This window comes from Chanodichthys erythropterus, chromosome 15, assembly GCF_024489055.1.
Source record: "Chanodichthys erythropterus isolate Z2021 chromosome 15, ASM2448905v1, whole genome shotgun sequence".
NCBI lineage: Eukaryota > Metazoa > Chordata > Actinopteri > Cypriniformes > Xenocyprididae > Chanodichthys > Chanodichthys erythropterus.
This window is the reverse complement of record NC_090235.1, coordinates 4,997,501-5,020,703: the sequence shown is the minus strand read 5'-3', so window position 1 is coordinate 5,020,703 and position 23,203 is coordinate 4,997,501. Positions and strand designations below refer to the sequence as shown.

Sequence of the window (23,203 nt, the reverse complement as noted above, 5' to 3'; positions counted from 1 at the left end):
AAAAATTAGGATGTTTTAGGACCATTAAAGTGCCCCTATTATGCTTTTTCGAATATTACCTTTCATGCAGTGTGTAATACAGCTGTTTGTGAATGCAGAGTTTCAAACATCAAAGTGCATGACAAATAAAGTTATTGTCTCCTAAAAGAAAGAATTGATTCTGAACTGCCAAAACGAGTCGTCAGGAATTCCAATCTCACTTCCGTAGCACACTTAGGTTTGTAACAAATTTGCATAATGCGAGCCTATGGTCTTCATATACAAGCCTCCGGAGCTGAAACTCAGATATGGTAATAACGTTTTGGACACACGCTGTAAGTGGTAGACCAATAACAACAGACTGGGCCATCCGGCCAATCAGAGTAGAGGAAGCTCTCGGAAAGGAGGGGTTTAGAGAGACCGAATCTGATGCATGCAGACCTATTGTTGGAGACTTTCCAAAATAATTAAAATAGCTTAATAGGGGCTCTTTAGCATTTTTTTTTTTTTTGCATGACAACATTAATATTATTATTATTATTATGTGTAATATTAGACATTTTATTAATATAATTATATAACATAATATATTTTTATTTTTTATTTGGCCTGGACAGCTTTCAAAACTCACATATTAATTTTATTTGTATAATTATTTTTATTTGTTTATTTTAGATAGGAAGTAATATTATTATTAATATTATTTTCTTTAAATATTGCATATTTTAATATTTAATATAACTATATTGTATCACAAAGTATTTTTTTTTTAGATGGGAAATTATATAATTAAAATTAATACTTATTTTTAATAATAATAACATTTATTACTTTGTTTTTAATATTAATAAAATTTTTACATTATATTTCAAAGTATGTTCTTTTTTCTGTTAAAATTTGCCCTTTATTTCTTTCAAAGATTCACCTATAATGTACTTTATGGCTAATGTTTTGTTTGTTTTACAGTAGATGGAAAGTAACATTATTATTAATGTTAATAATATTATTATTATGTTATTATTACATATTTTAATATTGAAATTTGCCCTAGACATTTCTTTGAGATTTATCAATAAATGTTTTTTTAGCCAATAATTCATTTTATTTATATTTTATAGTTTTACATGGGAAATGTAAATAATTTATATATATATATATATATATATATATATATATATATATATATATATATATATATATATTTTTTTTTTTTTTTTTTTTTTTTTTATATTATTGTAGGTTGCAATTTGACCTGGACATTTCCTTCTGATTATAATATTATAGTAAATATAATATTTTATTCATATTTTTATTGTTTCAGATCAGAAGTGGCATTATGGACTTTCTGCTAATTTGATTACATTGTATCTGTATTTCCCCCACTTAACTCATGACTGTTTGACTCTAAACAAGTTTATTAAGTAGGCGAGTTGCTTCCATTCATTTCTCTCTCTTTTGACAGCCTCACTATGTGCCGGATAACTACAAGAGGAACGGCGGTCGTTCTGCCTGGAAGAGTGAGCGGCCCAAAGGTGCATCAAACTGCGATGAAGACCCCTCCCCCAGTGCGTCATGTGACCGGCTGTCTGCCGGCTTCTCAAGAGATGGGGACGAGGGCGGAGGAAGAGGAGCGGAGGGAGACATGGACACCTCTCAGGAGGATTCCAGCACCCCTGTTCCACAGCTGTCCACATCACAGGAAAGGAGGACAGGTGGGGAGGAGGAAGACGTGGAGGAAGAAGAGGAGGGTGAAGAGAGGGGAGAGAGGAGAGACGTGGACGAGGGCTCCCGGGAAAGGGTAGGAGGAGGGCGGGACGTGTTGGACGCCCCATGCTCGTCTTCGCTCTCCTCTTCACCTCTTCATCCATCAATCCTGGGAAGGAGGGAAGCGCAGAGAGAGCGACTGAACAAGATTCTGCTCGATCTGCTGCACCGGGCGCCCAGCAAGAATGGTAAGACAGAGAATATTTATTTTAACCAGAAGGCTTTAGTTACATCACATCAGTATCTTGCAACCTAATTTCATTTCATTTTTATTGTTGACATTTTTGTCATTCAGTACCATAAATTACATTTTATTTTACATTGCTCTGAATTTAACTGCTGTTCGCTCTTTTGAAAAGAGAGATTTCTTTGAAAAAAGACTACAAGTATGTATGTTTTTCAAATGATTAATTGAAACCTTGAATACAAACTTTTCTGTTGATTTATTTTTTATTTTTATTATTATTTTTTTTTATTATTATTTAATACGCAAATTTGAAATTTGACTTGGACATTTTTTCTGTGATATTCATCCATGAATGTTATGTTATTATGGGTGCAATAATAAATATTATTTATTTTATTTATATTTTAAATTTTTAGATGGGAAATAATATTATTCATATTAATAATATTTATTCATATTAATATTATTTATTTGTTTTAAGTTGATTTTTACTCTATTACATTATACTACAAAATATATATTGTTTTATTTTGTAGATTTTTATTTGAGATTAAGCCATAAATGGTCAATAATTAATTATTTTATTATTTTTTTTTTTTACCATTTTATATGGGAAATTTATTTTTAATATAATACATTATCAATTAATAATATTATTAATAGCAATAATTTTTATATACATTTTTTAAAAAACAACAGTAATGTGAATTCATAAGCTGCTCTTTTATCCCCACACTGCAAGAAATCTAATGCAAGTTTGATAAAAACATATTTCTTTGTCTCCTTCACAGCGATAGATGTGACGTATCTTCTCGAGGAAGGCTCTGGTCGCCGCCTCCGCAGACGGACGCTTGGACTGAGCGAATTTATTTGCAGGAAGTAAAGCTGACAGCACTCTCTGCTGAGCACGCTTGCAGAGCAGCAAGAGAATAATGGATAACGAGGAGCAGAGGTGGACTACACCTGAAAAAAAGAGGGGAAATGGAGGTGGGAGGCGACACGTTCATATTTATATCTTGCAGTTTCTCTTTCTAAAGGAACTACAAGAGACCAGCCTGAGCTTCGTGCACTGAGGACGCGCAGTTTGCTGCGAGTCGTCAACCTTGATGCGTTTCAAAAGTACAAGCGTCACACATAGGAAAGTTGAAACTGAACAAAAGCGCCTTGAAATTCATGGATGAACTACGACTTCACTGGTCAGACGTCTCCCATGACTAAATCGTTAAGGAAGCGCGTGGTACTAAATTTGGCCTTCGTTTCGGCTGCAAGTAGAAAAATGGGTGACCGGTGCCACCTTGTGGTCTACAGTGGCAATGACTTGAGTACGACCAAGAAAGTGTAAAACAAGGCAAAAAATAAAACAGAAATAGGAGCGACATAGGAGGTGCAGTGTAGCGCACACACACTGCCCGTAGACTGAGAAAAGAGAGAGAGAGAGAGAGAGAGAGCTGAGAAAGAACGTTGGCTAACTGCACTTTTAACAACACGGACATCATTCGCTCCCGGAGATGTACGGATAAGACACACTAACATTCACACAGTATTGATCAATGCTGTATGATAAAGCAAAACAAATAAGTATATTACCTTTTTTTGTTTGTTTTTTGTTTGTTATACTGTAATTACATTAGGAATGGAGCACGAAGGGGGTATCCATATTTGTGAGCTCGGGACTTTGCGACCGAGCTGGAATGTTTCGCTTCTGTTATCGTGGGCATTGTGATTGGTTAGAGTGGGTGCCAGCCCCGCCCCTGTTTTTTTTTTTTTTTTTTAAAGTATTTAATTCACCAGCTTGAAAAAAACAAACAAAACAAAATCTAGCAGAGGAGGCGCGCTGGCTTTATATATAACGCCTTAGAATGCCATGATCTTGAGCGTTTTTTTGTTTATAGTAGTGTGTGTGTGTGTGTGTGCGTGTGAGAGAGAGAGAGAGCCCATTCTGATAATATAAATACGAAAGAGGAAACAACTAAGGGCTTGACAGCAGTTAATAAACAGTTAAATTCATGAATTCACAAGAACTTATTGTATCATGTGATGTCATATTTTATGTGAGTGGTTTGTAGGGCGGGTGGGATGGGGTCGGGTCGAGGTTTTAGTGTTGTCATTTTCTTTGAATTTGCTTTTGTTTTTTAATGGCCTTTCAGGTTGCCATGGAGAATGTTTATATAAACAAAATCATGATGAGATTTTTGTTTTTTTGCCCTTAATTCATCAGCTATGACAGATAAGTATTTCAAACCCCTTAGATAGATTGACAAGGAAAAAAATAAACGATGAAAACTGACAAACGAAAGGAAAGAAAATTGTATAGTGCCAAGCTATGTATATATACAGATGGAAAATGTGAGAAATGTCTCCAAAAGCAATATCTTGATAATGGATTTTGTGTATTGTATTGTACAGGATTCAGCCCTATATGTATTATTATTATTATTATTATTGTTATTATTATTACCATTCTTATACGATTTGTATTGAAAGAGCTGTCACATGTAACTTTACGAGATGTGGACGAGAAAGTGGCAGTCATTACAATTAATAATCGCTACACATTTCCGGCGTAAGCGACAAACCGTTTGAAACCTTGTTACCCAAAAAAACATGAATTTAGCGAGAGGGAGGATCATCTGATGGACTTTGTCGGAGGGGACGCCGCAGTGACCCCAGACCTGGCACCTGTCACTGTAATAATTAATATTAACATTATTATAATTATTATTATTATTACTTTTTGAGGAGAAAAAGATATAATGTTCCTCGTTTTTTGCTGCAAAGTGTTGAACACTAAAAAAACAAACCAACATAAAAATGTAAAATGATATTTTGGCAGAAAAAGAAGCTGTCAACCCGATATCATGTTCTTAATCTCCTTTTTAATTTTTTTTTTTTTGTTTTTAATTTTTTTTTTTTTTTTGTTCTTCAAATAAGAAAAGATTGTTCTGTTTTTTGTGATAGCGGTCATAAATATAATGCTTGTATTTCTTGTATTTGTGTGTTTTTGTGTGATTTGTTTAGTTATTTTTAGACAATCACAAAATAAGATGCAAGCATTGTATATGGACAGACTGGCAGGCATTTTGTGATGTTGTGTACAGTTTGTCAAAACTTCTTCCACTCTGGTTCAAAGTTTGTAATTATAAAGTCATGAAGATGCTGTTGGTTTTTACTTTTTTTTGTTTTATATTCTATTTGTTTTGTTTGTTTGTTTGTTTTTTAATAAAAAGCACTACATTATTGTGAATATACTTGCCTGTTGCTCATACATTTAGCAGAGAATCTGTGATGCAGTTCTTTACTAGGTCATAACCATTATTACTCCAGGTATACAGACAAATCGTATTTTAATTGTATGGACAGTCAATACATCTTCTTCAAATAAAGTGAATTTTAACTATTGCGTAGCACATTGACATTGTGTACCATCATTTGAACTACCAAATACATTTGCAAAGAGAACACTATTTAAATAAATTCATTGTATTTTAATGCTGTCTAGTTTAATTAATGCCAGACATAACTGATGTTTTCACATATGCAGTTACTGATTCTTGAGACATTTAAAATGGTAACATTTTTGCTTCAAAATTAATATAAAATCATCACTATAATGTTCTTAACACACGTGCATTTGAATGTGATTTTCTCTTTATTAAAGGGTTAGTTCACCCAAAAATGAAAATTATGAATCTTTTGTGTCGAATCCCTGATTCGGATCGTGTGTCAAACCGCCAAACTGCTGAAATCACGTGACTTTGGCGCTCCGAACAGCAGATTTGACATGCTGATACAATATGCTTGAAATTGGCCATCACTTTATAAGTCGTTATTTGTTTTTTTTGGCGCTCCAAAAATATTCTCATCGCTTTATAATATTAATACTGAACCACTGTACTCACATGAACTGATTTAAATATGTTTTTAGTACCTTTATGGATCTTGAAAGAGGAAATGTCATTGCTCCCTATGAAGGCCTCACTGAGCCATCGGATTTCAACAAAAATATCTTAATTTGTGTTCCGAAGATTAACAAAGGTCTTACAGGTGTGGAACGGCATGAGGGTAAGTAATAAATAACAGAATTTTCATTTTTGGGTGAACTAACCCGTTAAAGGTGCCATCGAACGTTTTTTTACAAGATGTAATATAAGTCTAAGGTGTCCCCTGAATGTGTCTGTGAAGTTTCAGCTCAAAATACCCCATGGATTTTTCTTTGATTAATTTTTTTAACTGCCTATTTTGGGGCATCATTAAATATGAGCCGATTTAGGCTGCGACTCCTTTAAATCTCGTGCTCTCCGCCCACAGAGTTCGTGATTGCCTTATACAGTGCCTGAACAAAGTTCACACAGCTAATACAACCCTCAAATGGATCTTTACACAGTGTTCGTCATGCATGCGTCGGATTACGTGAGTCTTGTATTTAATTGGATGTTTACATTGATTCTGAATGAATTTGAGACTGTGCTCCGTGGCTAACGGCTAATGCTAATTCGTTCACCACATCATGACAGAAATATCATACACTCACCATATACACCTTCTGATGTCTCATTGGCTTAAATTCATGTTTCACTTGTTCAAGGATTTGGAATGATTAAATACATGTAGGCTTATATTTTGACATTAAATGCCCTTAAATGCCTCTGTGTCTTTATATTATTTGTCAGAAGTTCACAACATGAACATAAGGAAATAATATCACATACAGTCAAGGGAGACATTTTTTTATATGGTTACACATTTATTAATATATTTTCAAAATTATATGGTTGAAAGTATTTGTTCACAGTTTATACAAATTAGTTCATGCCTTAACAAAACATAGTTTACATTATCGATTAACTTGGTAATTAAAACTCCTCTTTGTACATCATGATATCTTATGCATATAAGGCCTATATGAACAGAAAAATGACTTTATTTAAAAGTATTGTTGTTAAATACTGTAGACATCATCAGGGGCGTAAATCGCGGGGGGGACATGACCCCCCCTATCTGAGTGCTGTCCCCCCAAAAAATATAATTAAATAACACTCTAAGTATTGTAAATAAATTATATATATTTAAAATAATTGTGTAAGAAGTAAAGCAATACAAACGCAAACAGGTGTTTTAAGTTTAGAAACATTTTGAGTCACCCCTCCCTTGCCTCACAGTGGTTTGGTCCACCGCGCACGTCACACTCGTGCGTGTAGAAATCCGGCGGCGCCGGCGGGAGAGAAGACAAGACAGACGGTAGTTGAGAGGAGCTCTAGTAAGTCGGCTGTTAAGGCTATTTTATTCAAAAACATCGGATGAAGTGGTTATTTTTGCTTTAATGCTGACGACGCTGAGTAATTAGTCATAACAAAAAAAGCAAGATGATAACATGTTTTTTTTCCCGTGAGTCCGCTATTTTAGCAATTATAATGTTACCTAGCGTGTTTGGTAGCTTGTTTACAATAGCTTGTTGGATACTATGTCACCCACACCAACAACAATTAACAGTGTGAACTGTAATAAGGCTAGAAGATTTACTGTTGTGTGTTGGGTTTTGCTCAAAGTATATTCATCGTATTTTGGTGACTTGGTTGTAAAAAACTTCAAAAATATTCCAATAAATAAATGATTTTGAATATTTTGGTCAATTTAGTAAGTTTTTTTTATTGAACCAAAGAGAAACATTGAGCATAATGGCAGTCTACATGCTACACTAATAATAGTAGTAAGGTTTTCTTCTGTGTAACATTACGTTACATATATCCAGTGGTTAAATTTCAGGCTTTCGAGGAGTGCACATGAGTATGCAAAGCCTACAAAATCTTATCAATTGACAAACCAAAAATAAGTCGACAGAGCCCTCTGCTATGAACACTAAAATGCAGATCAAAATCATTCTAGATGTTGGCAGTGTGCAAAGCTACATCTGATAACAAAATCTTTCTGTAGGCCTAAAGGAGAGCATATCAATACAAAATACAGGGTATTGTCCTTTGGACAAGTAAATTGGTCACTTGTCCGACCAAAAAAGTTGTCTGGAAAAAATTGGATTTTTTTTGGTGTAAATATAATTTATTCTGAAGCTATATACTCAACAGTGTTCCGTCAGCTTTTGCATATTTATATCTGCATATTTGTGATATTTACCCCAAGGGCATTTTTTCCCCTAATCTTATTTCTTTTTTTTTTTTTTACATTTGATCAATAAATTCAATAAGAAAAATAAAGCAGGACTGTTATGAATCAAATTAAATAATTTACACTGAAAAATTACAACTGCATTAAATAATGTTATGATATTCTTTAAATATTTTTGAATATACAAATAAGAAATGTTGGGAAAATTTAAACATGAAACTGAACTGGTAGTAGGTTGCGGCAAGTGACTGTCCTAGTCATTCATTCAAACGATTTGTTCAAATGGCTGATTCATTCAAGAATGAGGCATGTGTTTTGGAATAGGCTATTACTGAATCTTTGACTCAACCGATTCGTTCAAAACGCTGAATCATTCATTAATAAAATATTTATTAATATTTATATTATCCATTATCAATCGCCACTTACACTAAATGTAATATAATCATGCTTGCATTTTGGTGATTCCCTAACTTTTTGTTATTGATGTTTTAATCAGGACAAGTAAAGCTCTCTTTCTCTTGCCCCTTCAAAAAATTAATCGTTAATGTCGAGCCCTGATAAGCCTATGTCCCGGGGCTCAGCCCCAGACGGCCCCGGCTCAATTTAACCCCTGCATATATCCTTTATAAGTAAAATTGTGGCTGTATTATTTGTGTCCCCTTCAAAAATTGCTCTTGAGAAATTTTATGTTTTTTGTCCCCCCCTACTGTCCGATGAAATTTACGCCCCTGGACATCATAAAAAATGCGGTTCTGAAACTGGTGCTGCGGGTCTGCAGCTGGATACTATTGGATGAGATTAGCTCGCGCCGCGCTGCCCATTGGGTGGCGCTAGAAAACACGTCCGCGCTGCGCTGACGAGTCGGTCGCGCTGCTCGGTCCATTGATCCGCGCAGATGACATGTCAGCGCGGCGCGAGCTTTGTAACACCCCGCAGCCTCGTACCACTTTTGGTGTGTTTGGCTTCCCATAATATACACTAACAAGAAGCGACAGTCAATAGAACGCTCCGTTGCAACAACGGCGCCCAGCAGCAGCCCTCCGTTTCCGTCATTTTGTGGTGAAAGCGAGTCGGCAGTCCACTAGTTTCTATGGCAATATCAGCTGCTTTGTTAAAAACAAACACTATTACATTACTTTAAAGCTAAAATCCAACCTGAATGATAACACAGAATAAAATACCATCACTAGTGATCATCAAATCCTTTTTACAGTTTATTTTACACACTTTGTGTTTAAGTCTTCCACTTTTTCACAAAACCTTTGCTCTCTAGAAACCCAGTCAGTTTGGGTTAAAATTCTTTAAAAGGCTTATAAACACCAACGTATGAAATTAAATTAAGGACATGCATCAGAAAAATTGGGAATGTGGGACAATAAATATATGAATAGCTTGATTTTGCAGTGTTGTCTAATGTCCGTTAAAGCAAAAGTGTCCAAAAAATGGAAATTATGTGATAATGGACACAACATGCGTCATGTATTATAAGATTGTTATGTTTGTAGCGTGATCCATTAAAACGTACAATATAGCCTATTTCAATCCAGACCTAGATTTTATTACTCCACTAGGTCTGAAATATATTTTCGTTGCAAACATGATGATCTTAAATTTATTAATTATTAATTTACTATTAATAAATGTGTAAAGTTGCATAAAATGGAAATACTCAATAAAGCAGGCTAACTACGTTACCTCAGATGGTTGAATGGTAAATAATACATAAATAAGACAATACAACATTAACTGTAGAAGCCATACAATTTACTGGTGATTATTTAAAATAACTGAGTGTATTAACATCTCAGGTGAAGGTGAATCACTTCAGTCTGTTAGGTGAGGTGTGTTGCCAGTAATTTAGTGTAAATCTTTTACAATATTTGTACACTGAAATAAATTTGGTCTAGGATTTACTTTGAAACAATATTATAGATAGCTAGTAAATTTTACAAACTTTGTGTGCGTAAGATGTGAAGGATTCTATGGTCCAGTTAGTATTTTCACCCCATAATGGCGGCCGCGCTACCGGAGCGCCATCTAGTGGCTGTTGCCCAAAAAATATCCGATTGTCGCCTCTTGGGTTCTAAGCTCTTTGCCTCTGTGTATCTCTCTATGTTCAGAGCTTTCTGTTTGCCGCCATCCACTAGGTGGCTTCAAAGTAACAGTGTTATTTCAAGGGTTGGCATGGCAACGGAATACAACCTGAGCGAGCTACAAAGCTAGTGCTGAATGAGTAACGTTACTTCACTATATATTCATTTTAAATTATTAATAATTTAAATTCATTATTTGGTTTTGTTCTGGGTTTGAAAAATTGAAATAGTTTCCCACTAAAAAGATGAGAAAACGAGTTGAGAAATACTTCAAAGAAAAAGTGGACAAGGTGGATTCTGGGATTGAGGAGGAACCATCCAAAACCGCAGGTATCTGAGTGTAAAAACAGACTAGATTTTGATTTCATGTAATCTTTAGATAACCAAAATATATGTCATGTCCGAAGCTAGCAATTAAAGTCAACTGAATGTCAATGTTTTGTGGTATCACTCACATTAGATGATTACCAGTGTTCAGGAAATCTGGAGTTGGACTTCACAGAACTGTGTAAGGTCTTGGGTGTGAAAAAGATCCCCTCTGTCAAGATGAAGCAGTCAAAATCTGTGATGGGTAAATATGTTGTACATAAGACATTTATGTCTTGCTCCCCCAATAAAGATGCCTTTTTTATGCCATAAAACTCTTCATTTTTTCCTAATAACCTGGACTGAAGAACAAAATCAATCTCAGACATACTTAGATAGTCAAATGACAACATGGTCCTCTGAGCCCTGCCTCGAAATAGAGCTGGACAATGAAGACCATGACAGCGTAAAAGCAGTCAAGATATCTGGTAAGGCTGTTGCTTCTTTGTAAACAATTAAATGCAGCTGTTTAAACTCCTAAGAAATATTTATTATTTATTATTATTTTGGTAGGATGGAAGGTGGATGAGATGATACTGCAGGTGCTGAGCAGGATATTGCCGTCCCTCAGTAATTTCCAGTGCTTACAGTGAGTCCTTGTGTGTGTGTTAATGGGTGTTGATGTTGCAAATAAACAGTATTTTACATGCATTTGCCATTAACGGTGATGCTTTGCAGCATGTGGCGTGTAGGCCTGACGGATTGCACTTTCGCCTCCTTGAGAAACACAGTGTCTCTGTGCTCAAATCTCAGGTGAGATCAGTCAAACTGTCTTCAAGGGCCAGAATGTCTAAAATTCTCATCATTAATCCTGTAATACCCACATTTAATGCGTTTCAAATGATTTTTAGAGCGCCCTTATTATGCTTTTTCAGATATTACCTTTCATGTAGTGTGTATTATAACTGTTTGTGAATGTAAAAGATTTGCAAAAGATCAAAGTGCACGATAAATGGTGTTATTGTCTCCAAAAAGAAAGAACTGATACTGAACTGCCTGCAACAGGTCATCAGTAATTCCAGTCTTACTTCTTGCATGAACCTATATTGGTTTGTAACAAATGTACAAAATTCAGATATGGTAATAATTGTTTAGTTTCCGACATGCGCTGTAAGCTGTAGAACGATCACAACAGACTGGGCCGTCTGACCAATCAGAGCAGAGTACGCTCTCGTAAAGGAGGGGTTTTGAGAGACTGAATCTGAAAGTGTTTCAGACACTGAGGAGATGCTGCAATGTATATTATGAAAAAATAAAGTGTTTTTTCACCTTGGATAAATGTAAATCTGTTGCAGGAGACCTCCAAAACAAAACTAGGAACCTTAAAATTAGCATAATAGGGGCACCAGAAAACATTTATTATATCTCAGAATGTTATGTAGGCACATTTCCAAGTCTTAAATGATCATCTTTCATGAAATTATATCCGTTAGTGGGCAATACTTTTTGCTTTACAACACTGACAAAGGATCTATTCAGAAAATAAATTATGATAATGTGATAATAGATACTGGAAAATCATCTACCAACTTATATCTTGCCAGGAAAGTGGTTTTGGATGGCAGTCCACTCCCTGAGCAGAGTTACCACTTACTCATAGGGGAGGACAGCATGTGAGTCATTCCCATTTTTAAACACACACACACACACACACACACACACACACACACACACACACACACACACACACACACACACACACACACACACACACACACACACACACACACACACACAAAAACAGGCTTGCTGCTTACAATATGTTCTACAGTTCAAAAGTTTGGGGTCAGTGGAGTCATTTGTGTTTATAATGTTACCAAAGAATTATATTTCAAATAAATGTTGTTTTGATTTTTTTTATTCACCAAAGAATTCATCTATTCATCAAAAAATGTATCACTGTTTCTTCAGAAATATTATACAGCATATTTCTGAAGGATCATGTGACACTGAAGATTCAGCTTTGCCATCACAGGAATAAATTAAATTTTAAATTGTAACAAAATTTCACAATATCACTGATTTTACTATATATATATATATATATATATATATATATATATATATATATATATATATATATATATATATATATATATATATATATATATATATATATATATATATATATATATATATATATATATATATATATATATATATATATATATATATATATATATATATATATATATATATATATATATATATATATATATATATATATATATATATATATATATATATATATATATATATATATATATATATATATATATATAGTATGTATACAGATAGTTATAAATACTAGGGATGTCCAGATCCGATCACATGATCGGAAATCGGGCCCGATCATGTGGTTTCAGACTCGATCGGAATCGGACATTACCTCCCGATCAGGACTCGGATATATATGTATTAGGGGTGCAACGGTTCTCCACTTACAGACCGCACTTGCACTGCGGTCCATCTCGACGACGCATCTATTGGTTAATATGGTTTGTTTAAAATAGCAACGTGGAAAACAGACAGAGTTCAGATAATGTATGTTTCAGTCGATGGATGCACAAAACGTTACAACAACGATAATCAGAAAGCGTGGACAAAACAGTCACTCTTTGTAAACTGTTAACTGCGAGTGCCGTCTGCTCTCATGTCCAGTCATTTACGCCGTCATCACCCGGGTGTTGACACACGTTGCTGTCTGTATTTAAACTAACTCTTTTAAGCCTTGCTGATTTAAACCTTAAAGAACAAGACGCGAAAGAGAACTCGCGCGCTGTGAGAAGATTTGTGTGCGCTCATCCGAAGCGCGCACACGCTTATTCTAGTCAGCGCGCAAATACTGAGTTCTCTTTCAAGTCTTGCGCTTCAGCAGACAAATTCATACAAACATTATGTCAACATGCCCGTCCTAGCGAGTATCCTAGCAAACATAGTCGGTTATGTCTTAAGTGAGCGTATATTAGTCGAGAAAGACAGCGCATGTGGAACAGTATATGTAGTGGATCGTGCATGTCTTAAAGGGACATCAACTATTCCTGCTGCCTGTATTTAATGTTAAATCAAACAACAAAGAAATCACTCACTGCTCTTGACTGAATAGTTTTTGTAACTTCAATAATGATTAATCTTTATTTATTTTATACAGTAAAGATAATATGCAGTGATATTTTATATTTGATTACTATTTGAAAACTGAATACCTGAAAAACCTGAAAAGCACTGTTCCTGGATCTGTTTTTTCGCTCTTCTTTATTCTTTTTTATGTAGGCTATTAAGTATCGGATCGGGACTCGGTATCGGCAGATACTCAAAATCAAATGACTCGGACTCGGACTCGAGGGCAAAAAAACGTGATCGGGACATCCCTAATAAATACTATAGCCTAATCCTAACCCTAAAGGAACACTTTCTGCAAAAAACTTTGTTTATACCATTTTTACAAATGAGGACTTCCTCAGAAGGAGGTTCTGTCAGATTTAGTTCACTTCTGGATACAAATCTCTCCCCAAAATATGGTTAAGAAGGTACACATACACATTTACTTCTTGCAATACAGAACTTAAAGGTGCAATGTGTAAATTTTAGGAGGATCTATTGACAGAAATGCAATATAATATACAAAACTATGTTTTCAGTGGTGTATAAAGACCTCACATAATGAACCGTTATGTTTTTTTTTTTTTTGTCTTAGAACGAGCCATTTCTATCTACATACTCTCCCTTACATATTAAAGGGTTAGTTCACCCAAAAATGAAAAGTATCACCCTCATGTCGTTCCAAACCCGTAAGACCTCCGTTCATCTTTGGAACACAGTTTAAGATATTTTAGATTTAGCCCGAGAGCTTTCTGTCCCTCCATTAAAAATGTATGTACGGTAGACTGTCCATGTCCAGAAAGGTAATAAAAACATCATCAAAGTAGTCCATGTGACATCAGAGGGTTAGTTTGAAGTTTTTGAACCATCGAAAATACATTTTGGTCCAAAAATAACAAAAACTACGTCTTTATTCAGCATTGTCTTCTCTTCCGGAATCCTTTCCATTGAATTGATTTCATTGAATCCTTTCATCTGTCGGCGTTGATAATGCACTTTTATGTCATTGTTTTTGGTGATTAGGACATCCACGACATGCACACTTACGCACCATTTTAAAAAATATAGCAATACCAAAATACAAACAATGTAGAATAGCTTGAATACAGCGTGCGTCTCCCTCAGACTGTAAACGAAGCTTGGCCGCACTGGATAACACGTCAGCAGGGTCTTACGTCAGCAACATCAGAGTCGTGAACCCGGATTGACAACAGACCCGGAAGAGAAGACAATGCTGAATAAAGTCGTAGTTTTTGTTATTTTTGGACCAAAATGTATTTTCGATGCTTCAAAAACTTCTAACTAACCCACTGATGTCACATGGACTACTCTGATGATGTTTTTATTACCTTTCTGGACATGGACAGTCTACCATACAAACATTTTCAATGGAGGGACAGAAAGCTCTCGGACTAAATTTAAAATATCTTAAACTGTGTTCTGAAGATGAACGGAGGTCTTACGGGTGTGGAACGACAATGAGTCATTAATGACATTATTTTCATTTTTGGGTGAACTAACCCTTTAAGTTGCCATTTTACGCCGACATGTTTCTACAGTAGCCCTAAACGGACAAACTGCTCTACAGAGAGCGTTTGCTTGACTGGCTACTCTCTGCTGTCTCAGATGACGACATCTTTGTCCTGCGTTGGCCACCATTGCTTCTCTAGCTAGATGCTGCTAAAATGTACACACTGCACCTTTAAATGTGTTATAATGCTGTCTCTCTCAAAATGCATTATTTGTGTAGTTTTTACTCTCAGATCTTATTAAGAACTTTTGTCCACGCTAGGCTGACAGACTTGTCACTACGTAACAGTCGTATAGGAGAGGAAGGAGCTCGTCTGATTGGCTCGGCTCTGTCCACTGTACACGCTGCCAATAAAAACCTCCTGTCGCTCAACCTGGCCTTTAATAGCATTGGTGATGCAGGTGCAAATCACATTGCTCAGGTGTGTAGAATGGAAGTATGTCCGTCTGAAGGTGTTCGGACAGTTTCTAATGAGGTCAAGACTGCATATAATGAAACATTGAGTTTTTATTATCACCCATCCCTCTTTTTAAAGGGTCTGCGTCTCAACCGTTCCTTGCTATGTCTGTCCTTATCCTACAATCAAATAGGAGATGATGGAGCAGCCTGTTTGGCTGAGGTACACATACTGTACTTATATTAACAGCTACATCTCATCTGCCTTACTTTGCCTAACTTGAGACATTAGACTGTGAAATGTGTATTTCTATGCAACTCTTTCTCATTTCTTTCTTTAGGTGCTTGGCCCCTTTGCTCTGACGCATGAGGAGATAGTTGAGAGAAGGAAGCTGTTAATTAAAGGTGAACAATCAATGATCCAGCCGTCTCTGGTTAGTCTTGCAGACTCGCATGAGCAGCCTCTTTCCGTCCGCAGCAGCTCTTCACTGGATCGCCTCAACAAGAGTGCAAAGAACACCACCAAAAAGAAGGTAGAGCAGTTTTGTTTACACACATACACATGAAAAGAGTCTTGTCTCTTATGATTTAAATAAAACACAATAGTTTACAGTTGTTTAAGGATGTTTGTGTGTAGGACAACCCTAAAAAAGAGGAGAAACCAGCACCAGGTCAGGCAGCCAAGAAAGAGGATCCAAAGGTGGCCAAGAAAGGTAGTTAAACTGCTTTGGACAACTGTTTATTTGAGATTCAGATATGCACTTTATATTTGATGGTTTACATGTAGAGTGAATATTTCACTTCTTGCTTTTCACTCAGATGATAAAGTTCCTCGTAGTCAGGCTGGAAAAATAGGAGGCAAAGACAAGAATCTGCCAGTGTCTGAACAAGAGGTAAGAATTAAAGGGTTAGGTCACCCAAAAATGAAAATTCTGTCATTTATTACTTACCCTCATGCCGTTCCACACCCTAGACCTTCGTTACTCTTCAGAACACAAATTAAGATATTTTAGTTGAAATCCGATGGCTCAGTGAAGCCTGCATGGGGAGCAATGACATTTCCTCTCTCAAGATCCATAAAGGTACTTAAAACATATTTAAATCGGTTCATGTGAGTACAGTGGTTCAATATTAATATTATAAAGCGACGAGAATATTTTTGGTGCCCCAAAAAAAAACAAATAACGACTTATTTAGTGATGGCCGATTTCAAAACACTGCTTCATGAAGCTTCGGAGCGTTATGAATCAGCGTGTCAAATCAGCTGTTCAGAGCGCCAAAGTCACATGATTTCAGCAGTTTAGCGGTTTGGCTCGTGATCCGAATCATGATTCGATATGCTGATTCATTATGCTCCAAATCGTCATGAAGCAGTGTTTTGAAATCAGCCATCACTATACAAGTTCTTATTTTGTTTTTTGGCGCACCAAAAATATTCTCGTCGCTTTATAATATTAATATTGAAACACTGTACTCACATGAACCATATTGTCCAGTAAAGGTGTTCTAAGCGATGTCACGTGTTTTTAGGCCAAAACATTTTTTGTCACATACAGCAAACATCTCCTCACTATGCGCTAGCTGCCTGTCCCCTGAACACACTGTAAAAAAACGCGGTCTCTGTAGTCGCCACAAGCTCCGAAAACGGCAATAAAAACAAACTGATGCAGTCTGGACCACAAAACATAATAAACACGCTCCAGCCAATAACCGACAAGAATGATTTTAAATGCGCGTTCATGAATGTTTCAGGAAGCACGGAGGGGAGGGGGAGGAGGAGGAGGGAGGGTCTAACTAGCCTCTGTTTTGTTTGACAACACTTCGAACGTCAACAGGAAGTTACTCCACCCAGGATCGCTTAGAGCACCTTTAATGGATCTTGAGAAAGGAATTGTCATTGCTGGCTATGGAGGCCTCACGGAGCCATCGGATTTAATCAAAAATATCTTAATTTGTGTTCCGAAGATGAACGAACGTCTTACAGGTGTGGAACATCATGAGGGTGAGTAATAAATGACAGAATTTTCATTTTTGGGTGAAGTAACGCTTTAAGTTAACGACAACAACAAAAAAGACAGCAAGGAAAGCAAGTACTTATCCCATTGCACAAAGAGGGAAATTAATATTTATGTATATGGGTGGATAAATGTTTAAGATACTGTGAAAAATAGATTGTTTATGACTTCATGAAATGATGAAGAACTGCAGTTTTCCAGAACTGCAACCTACTTGGAGTCTTTAGAAGTACAAGGAGTCAAGTTACTCATAGACATTGCTAAGGCAAGGAATTCTGAAACGTGACCCCCCACTTAATTCACAAGCTGAAGTGTTGAGACTACACTCGTACACACCATAACTCCCTCACCACTGCCGCCATTCCGCATGAGTCTCCCTCAACCTTTCTGTCCATAAAACATTTTTTTTTAAAAATCAATGTTTATCGATATCATGACACTTTAGATCATTACATTTACATTTATTCATTTGGCAGATGCTTTATCCAAAGCGACTTACAATTGAGGAATACAATAAGTCGTCATGACGAGGCAAATACACACAAGAAGTGCTCACAAAAAATAAAGTTTTAGGCAGTGCTCAGAGTATCATAAGCTACAATAGAGAGGGATTAAAGGAAGTGAAAGGATAGGTATAGGATTATTTATTTATTTTTAGGATGAAACATGAGATCATGTTTCAGGATTCCAAAGTCTTTGAGAACCTGACACCTTGCACTTCTGGAGACTCCTGGTAGTTTGCAATCCTGGAAAATTGTGGCACTTGATTCTAAGTATTAAGGTAGGGAATTAAGTGTGAACCCACCAGAAACTCTTTAAAGCAGGTGTAGCATCCCTGCTACTGGAGGGCAACCTTCCTGCAGACTTCAGCTCCAGCACACTTATCTGCTATACCTTGGGTGCTTCTCAATACTCAAACTGATGCTTCCTCGTTTCCTTGCTCATACGTCCTCAAGCCCATGACCCGGAAACAGATTCAGCCATCTTGAAGAACAACTCAATTTTCTAATTGTACCATGAGGAGGCGAGGAACCTTCCTGAGGAGTCATGAGTGAGGATACACAGGTGTATCCTTCCCTCTCATCCTAAGGGGGTGGGGCTTAGACAGGAAATGAGGGTGTATTAATAAGAAATGAGAAGCACCTCCTTTCCTTGCGTCTCAGCACTACCCCGTAGGATGTGAGGGGAGGATGCAAGGAAAGAAAACGAGGATGTAGGAATCGAAGTAAAAGTTATTTGTATATTGGAATGTTCTTGATCACTTGAGAGTCACTTCAAAGCTGCGCTCGAGGGATCTGCCCTCATGTTGTTAAAGTTTGGTTATTTAAAAAAATCATAATAAATATTAATAATGCAAGATGTCCCATTGAAATATGAGATGTAACGTTTATTTAAACTGAAAAAGTATAAAATACATTTAAATTATTGTTGACAGATGTGAAGGGGGAGGAGAATGTATATGTGCGTCAGGTTTCTCGTTGAGAAAAACTTCCACAAAGGCTACACCCGAGTATCCTCGCTCATAGCTCCTCAGGAAGCTTCTTCACTCCTCGTTCCTCATGGTGCAGTTAGAGAATTCAGATGTCCTGCAAGATGGCTGAGGTCGATCGGTTTCCGGGTCATAGGATGGAGGACTGAGGAGTGAGGAAACGAGGAGGGATATTTGTAGATGCACCCCTTGATTAGCTGGTTCAGGTGTGTTTGATTAGGGTACAGGTTGGAGATCCCTGCTTTAAAGTATTTTGCAGTTAACATGCATCTTTTCTAGAAACATGGATTTTTTTTATTTTTTTTTGTGACTCTGCTCCCCAAATGAGCATTTCTTGTCCAATGATCACACCTTAATGTTGCAGTTTCTATAGGATTGCATCCTTTTCATGGGCATTTCACAATTTTTTACTTTTCATTGTGAGTTAAATTTCATTTTTGGCTCATTGTACCTGTAAAAGAAAACCTGCTTGATAATTATGCACATCTAAATATAAGGCGTTTTTCACTTCCAGCCCTCGTTAACAATTATATATCACTTATAAATGATTATATACAAAATTAATAGTAGTTATTAAGATTGATGTGGTTTAGAATTGGTAAAATGTGCTTGGAAAAAAAAATATGATCAGAATATCAACTTGCCAAATAATTCTGCATGCACTATATGTATTTGTATGTATCTCCATTCCATCTTAGTCCATTTCCTAAATGTTTAGGAAACATTTTTACTAAAATAAGAGCTTTTAAAATTAAACATCCCTCCCATTAAACATGAACATTTGTATGTCAGACAGTGGAGGTGGTTGAGACTGTGATTCCTCTGCTGGATCCTGGAATTGTGCACACTGGAGGGAAAGTCATTCATCCGGGAAACACATGCCTTACCTCTCTGAATCTCTCAGGTGATTTCAGACTTGATTTTATTTCAGTATTAGAGTAAAAATGCTTGTACATTATGGCTGTAATGTTTTCTTTTCTGATAATTCAGGAAATAAACTGACTGAGCAGTCGCTCAAGTTGTTCCTCTCATCTTTGGAAAGCCAGGGTGAAAGTGGACTTCTGCGTCTTTCTCTCAATGTGAGTCTCATCGCTATTTTTCTAAACCATTTAAAGAGATTGTATTAATTTCAGCTATGTTTTTCAGAGGAATCGGTTTCCATCAGATTGTGACAGCTTCCTGAAGATACAGGAAATTATGTCTCTCAAGGACCCTCTAAACAAAAACAACACTGGTCAGGTGGAGGATGAACATGGTGAACCAAAGACCACCAGTGCAGCTTGATAATGTAAATGACAAGAAAATAAATGTTAACATAAGAAATTACTGCCCCAACTCAACTATATCAATATTTCATGGTTCCATAATGTTAATCTTCTGATTTATTGCTAAATTGTATTTTCATATACACTGACAGGGCTCATTTTCCATATACACTGACAGAGCTCTAGATAAGGTTAAATATTAGTTTGTTTAACATTTTGGTCACTACACGCTGTTTCATTGTTTTGATAACTTTTTTTTACGTTCTAAAATGTGGAAAATATGCACAGACTTACTGAAAAACCCGGTATTGGTTTATATGTACATTTTACTTTGTTTTTCTGCTATATTTCAGCACGTTTTAGCTTAAGAATTGTTTACGTTTTACCATTTTTCATTGTATCACATGCTAACGTTACATGTTTATGAAAATAAAGCAAGTCAACATAATGTGTTACTCTATTTTCCATTCATCTGCAGAACTGCATACTTTTCCCATCAAAGACAAAACGCGCACTGACAAAACCACTGTGATTGGTCCATCCGTTTCAGCGCTGAGAAAAGTAATAGATGGCACGTGACAACGTAGCGCTCATACAGGAGCTTGATAAATTATACCTGAAAAACACGAGAATCTTTAATAGCCCTTTGATAGAAAGCACACGATGCAGCGTTAAACCGCAATACTTATCATTTAGACCGAACACACTCAAATTACGTCCAACTACCTCCGTTAAATCTATTTTAGGTGATGACAGGATTGTGCTTGAAGCATTGAAGTGATTGAAGGTCTGTGGGCGTGGTTAATCCTCCCGCGTCAACGTGCATTGGTCCAATCAGAATGTCTCTTGTAGGTTCTGCATCCGCTACCGTACATGCACACGATAGTCTGGATATTGTTTGTTTCCATGTGTTTTTAGTTCTTTTATTGCGCACTTTTTAGTTCTTCATGTAGTTTTGGAGGTTGTAGGATATCCATAAGACTCGTACTTGCAGCAGTGGGAGACTCTGTGCATTGCCGACATATAAACAAGCGGAATGGTTTACGCCATATAACGTTATCCAGTAGCTGCGCGGTTTTTGATATGCGAGTGTCTTCAGGATCCCAACTTACTACAGCAGCAATTTGGAAAAACTAGAGAGTATGTATGGCACCTTATGCAATTATCTCGCTTTATGTAATTGATAGATTGCCCTAGCAAAGAGTAGCAACATTTGGTTTTATTAGGCCTGAGATTTGCTGAATGGAAAGGGAAGAACGTTATTGAAGTTTGTGTTATATATCCTCTATAGTTCTTGATCTATCAATTATGCTTATTGAGCTGTCAATGTACATGTACATCCTCTGATTCTCACTATATGCCTGTCCAAGAGTTTCTGATTACTCCCAGAGGCCTTTTATGTACAAATATTGTACAAATGCTTCAACAACAAAAAGGAGAAAAGAGCTTTATTTCCAAGCACAATACAACATGCACTGTTAAGCACTGTACAAAAATAGCACAAAATGTTTGACCTTTTTCATTATATTGCTCCAACAGTAAAGCCATGAGTAGCGGAAAAGATGATAACCTCCTGAGGATGACAAAGGATGACCTGCAACGCTGGATCCAGGCAGAGGTGGAGCGAAACCCTCATCTGGTGGAGAGACGTGAGCAGCTGGCACAGGTGGAGGAGTGGGTGAAGCAGAGGGAGAAAGAATCAACCTACACCCGCCTTCTGTACAGCAATGCCTGCGAGTAAGTTGTTGTGTTTTTCAGTGACTGATGACAATATCTCGAAGTCAGGGTGACCCTTTGACTGTGTTTGTATCAGATCGGTCTTTGAGTGCGAGTCGGTGATGAAGGGTCTTTATGGAATGCTGGGATTGGACTACCGAGACGAGGATTCGGAAGAGGAAGGAGGAGGAGGACCACAGGACGTCATTCATATCACAGATGATAATGAGGAGAATAGACAGGAAAATAGTGTCTGTAATGGAGATGATGATGATGATGATATTGTTGTCATTGATCTGGGAGGTAAGAGACAGACATGTTAATGGAAAGTGCTATTATTTTAAATTATGGCATTGTAATTAAAAATATGATTCCATTTTGGGCTTATGACTTTGGTTTTCCTCTTGCAGCCACCAAAGAAACCTTGGAACCAATGGTGAGGATGTTTACTGAAAAAATGTCTTTTCTTTTTTTTCTGTTCATTTTGTTATTTTCATTGTTTTCATTCATTTTGCTTTGATTATTCCTCTCTTTATGAATTATTTTTCTTTCTTTCAGCTTGAAAAGGTGACTATGGCCATTCAGAAGTCATCCAGACTTGTTCAGGACTTAGTCCAGATGGTGAACAAAACTTCCTCCATAAGCACTGGATCACCGTCATCCGACATCAGCAACAGACCTTCATCGACCTCGACCCCTGAGACCAGCCGTTCTGAATCTGTCACGCCAAAATTGGAAATGATGAACAACTCGATTGCAATAGTTAAGACCGAATCTTTGTTGAAAGTACCTGAAATGTCCTCATTTCTCAGCAGTTCGGAACAACGCAAATCTTTTGCCAGTCATAATTCAGATTTTAGACCAGCGATTAAGACTGAACCTCAACTGACAGCATTAACCCCTTGGGAAATGAGCATTTCAAAACAAAACGACACCACTGCTAGTCATAACCATACATCCATACGATTAATTAAGACGGAACCTCAAACGACAGAATTAATGCCTTGGGAAAAGAACGTTTCAAAACATGAAACTGCTGCTCGTCAAATTAAGACTGAACCTCAGTTGACAGCAGTGACTTCTTCAGAAATGTCTTTGATTCCAAGCAAACAACTAGAAACTATTGTCAGTGCTAATTCTGGATCCATTGCAACAATAAAATCTGAGCCTCACTCGT

The 23,203-nt window shown here is 36.6% G+C and overlaps 3 protein-coding genes across 7 annotated transcripts in view; all 3 read left to right on the top strand.

Moving 5' to 3' along the window:
* ash1l (ash1 (absent, small, or homeotic)-like (Drosophila)) overlaps positions 1 to 3,746 on the top strand; it is a 35,026-nt gene extending 31,280 nt beyond the window's left edge. For all 3 annotated transcript variants that reach the window (XM_067361676.1, XM_067361678.1, XM_067361677.1), the window contains exons 26-27: positions 1,442 to 1,931; positions 2,722 to 3,746. In XM_067361676.1, the coding sequence (XP_067217777.1) occupies positions 1,442 to 1,931; positions 2,722 to 2,813 (582 nt within the window). In that variant the 3' untranslated portion in view covers positions 2,814 to 3,746. The remainder of the gene's footprint in view (positions 1 to 1,441; positions 1,932 to 2,721) is intronic.
* A 6,619-nt stretch (positions 3,747 to 10,365) lies between these two features.
* lrrc71 (leucine rich repeat containing 71) lies at positions 10,366 to 20,526 on the top strand. Its single transcript, XM_067361601.1, has 14 exons — positions 10,366 to 10,476; positions 10,607 to 10,717; positions 10,848 to 10,940; positions 11,026 to 11,101; positions 11,191 to 11,265; positions 12,057 to 12,125; positions 15,407 to 15,566; positions 15,681 to 15,764; positions 15,883 to 16,074; positions 16,179 to 16,254; positions 16,361 to 16,435; positions 19,821 to 19,949; positions 20,036 to 20,124; positions 20,192 to 20,526. Exons 1-14 carry the CDS (start codon positions 10,392 to 10,394, stop codon positions 20,327 to 20,329), a joined length of 1,452 nt encoding a protein of 483 aa, XP_067217702.1. The 5' UTR covers positions 10,366 to 10,391; the 3' UTR covers positions 20,330 to 20,526.
* Positions 20,527 to 21,175: 649 nt separating this feature from the next.
* setdb1a (SET domain bifurcated histone lysine methyltransferase 1a) overlaps positions 21,176 to 23,203 on the top strand; it is a 17,718-nt gene continuing 15,690 nt past the window's right edge. For all 3 annotated transcript variants that reach the window (XM_067412273.1, XM_067412272.1, XM_067412275.1), the window contains exons 1-5: positions 21,176 to 21,450; positions 21,850 to 22,047; positions 22,124 to 22,329; positions 22,437 to 22,462; positions 22,585 to 23,203. The exon at positions 22,585 to 23,203 is cut by the window's right edge and continues 903 nt beyond it. In XM_067412273.1, the coding sequence (XP_067268374.1) occupies positions 21,857 to 22,047; positions 22,124 to 22,329; positions 22,437 to 22,462; positions 22,585 to 23,203 (1,042 nt within the window). In that variant the 5' untranslated portion in view covers positions 21,176 to 21,450; positions 21,850 to 21,856. The remainder of the gene's footprint in view (positions 21,451 to 21,849; positions 22,048 to 22,123; positions 22,330 to 22,436; positions 22,463 to 22,584) is intronic.

Bases quoted from the DNA above. Each gene is read 5' to 3' on its own strand.
- lrrc71 (XM_067361601.1), top strand. From the start codon at position 10,392: ATGAGAAAACGAGTTGAGAAATACTTCAAAGAAAAAGTGGACAAGGTG. The intron at 11,102-11,190 runs GTGAGTCCTTGT...GATGCTTTGCAG, and splicing joins AGTAATTTCCAGTGCTTACA to CATGTGGCGTGTAGGCCTGA. The intron at 15,567-15,680 runs GTGTGTAGAATG...CTCTTTTTAAAG, and splicing joins GTGCAAATCACATTGCTCAG to GGTCTGCGTCTCAACCGTTC.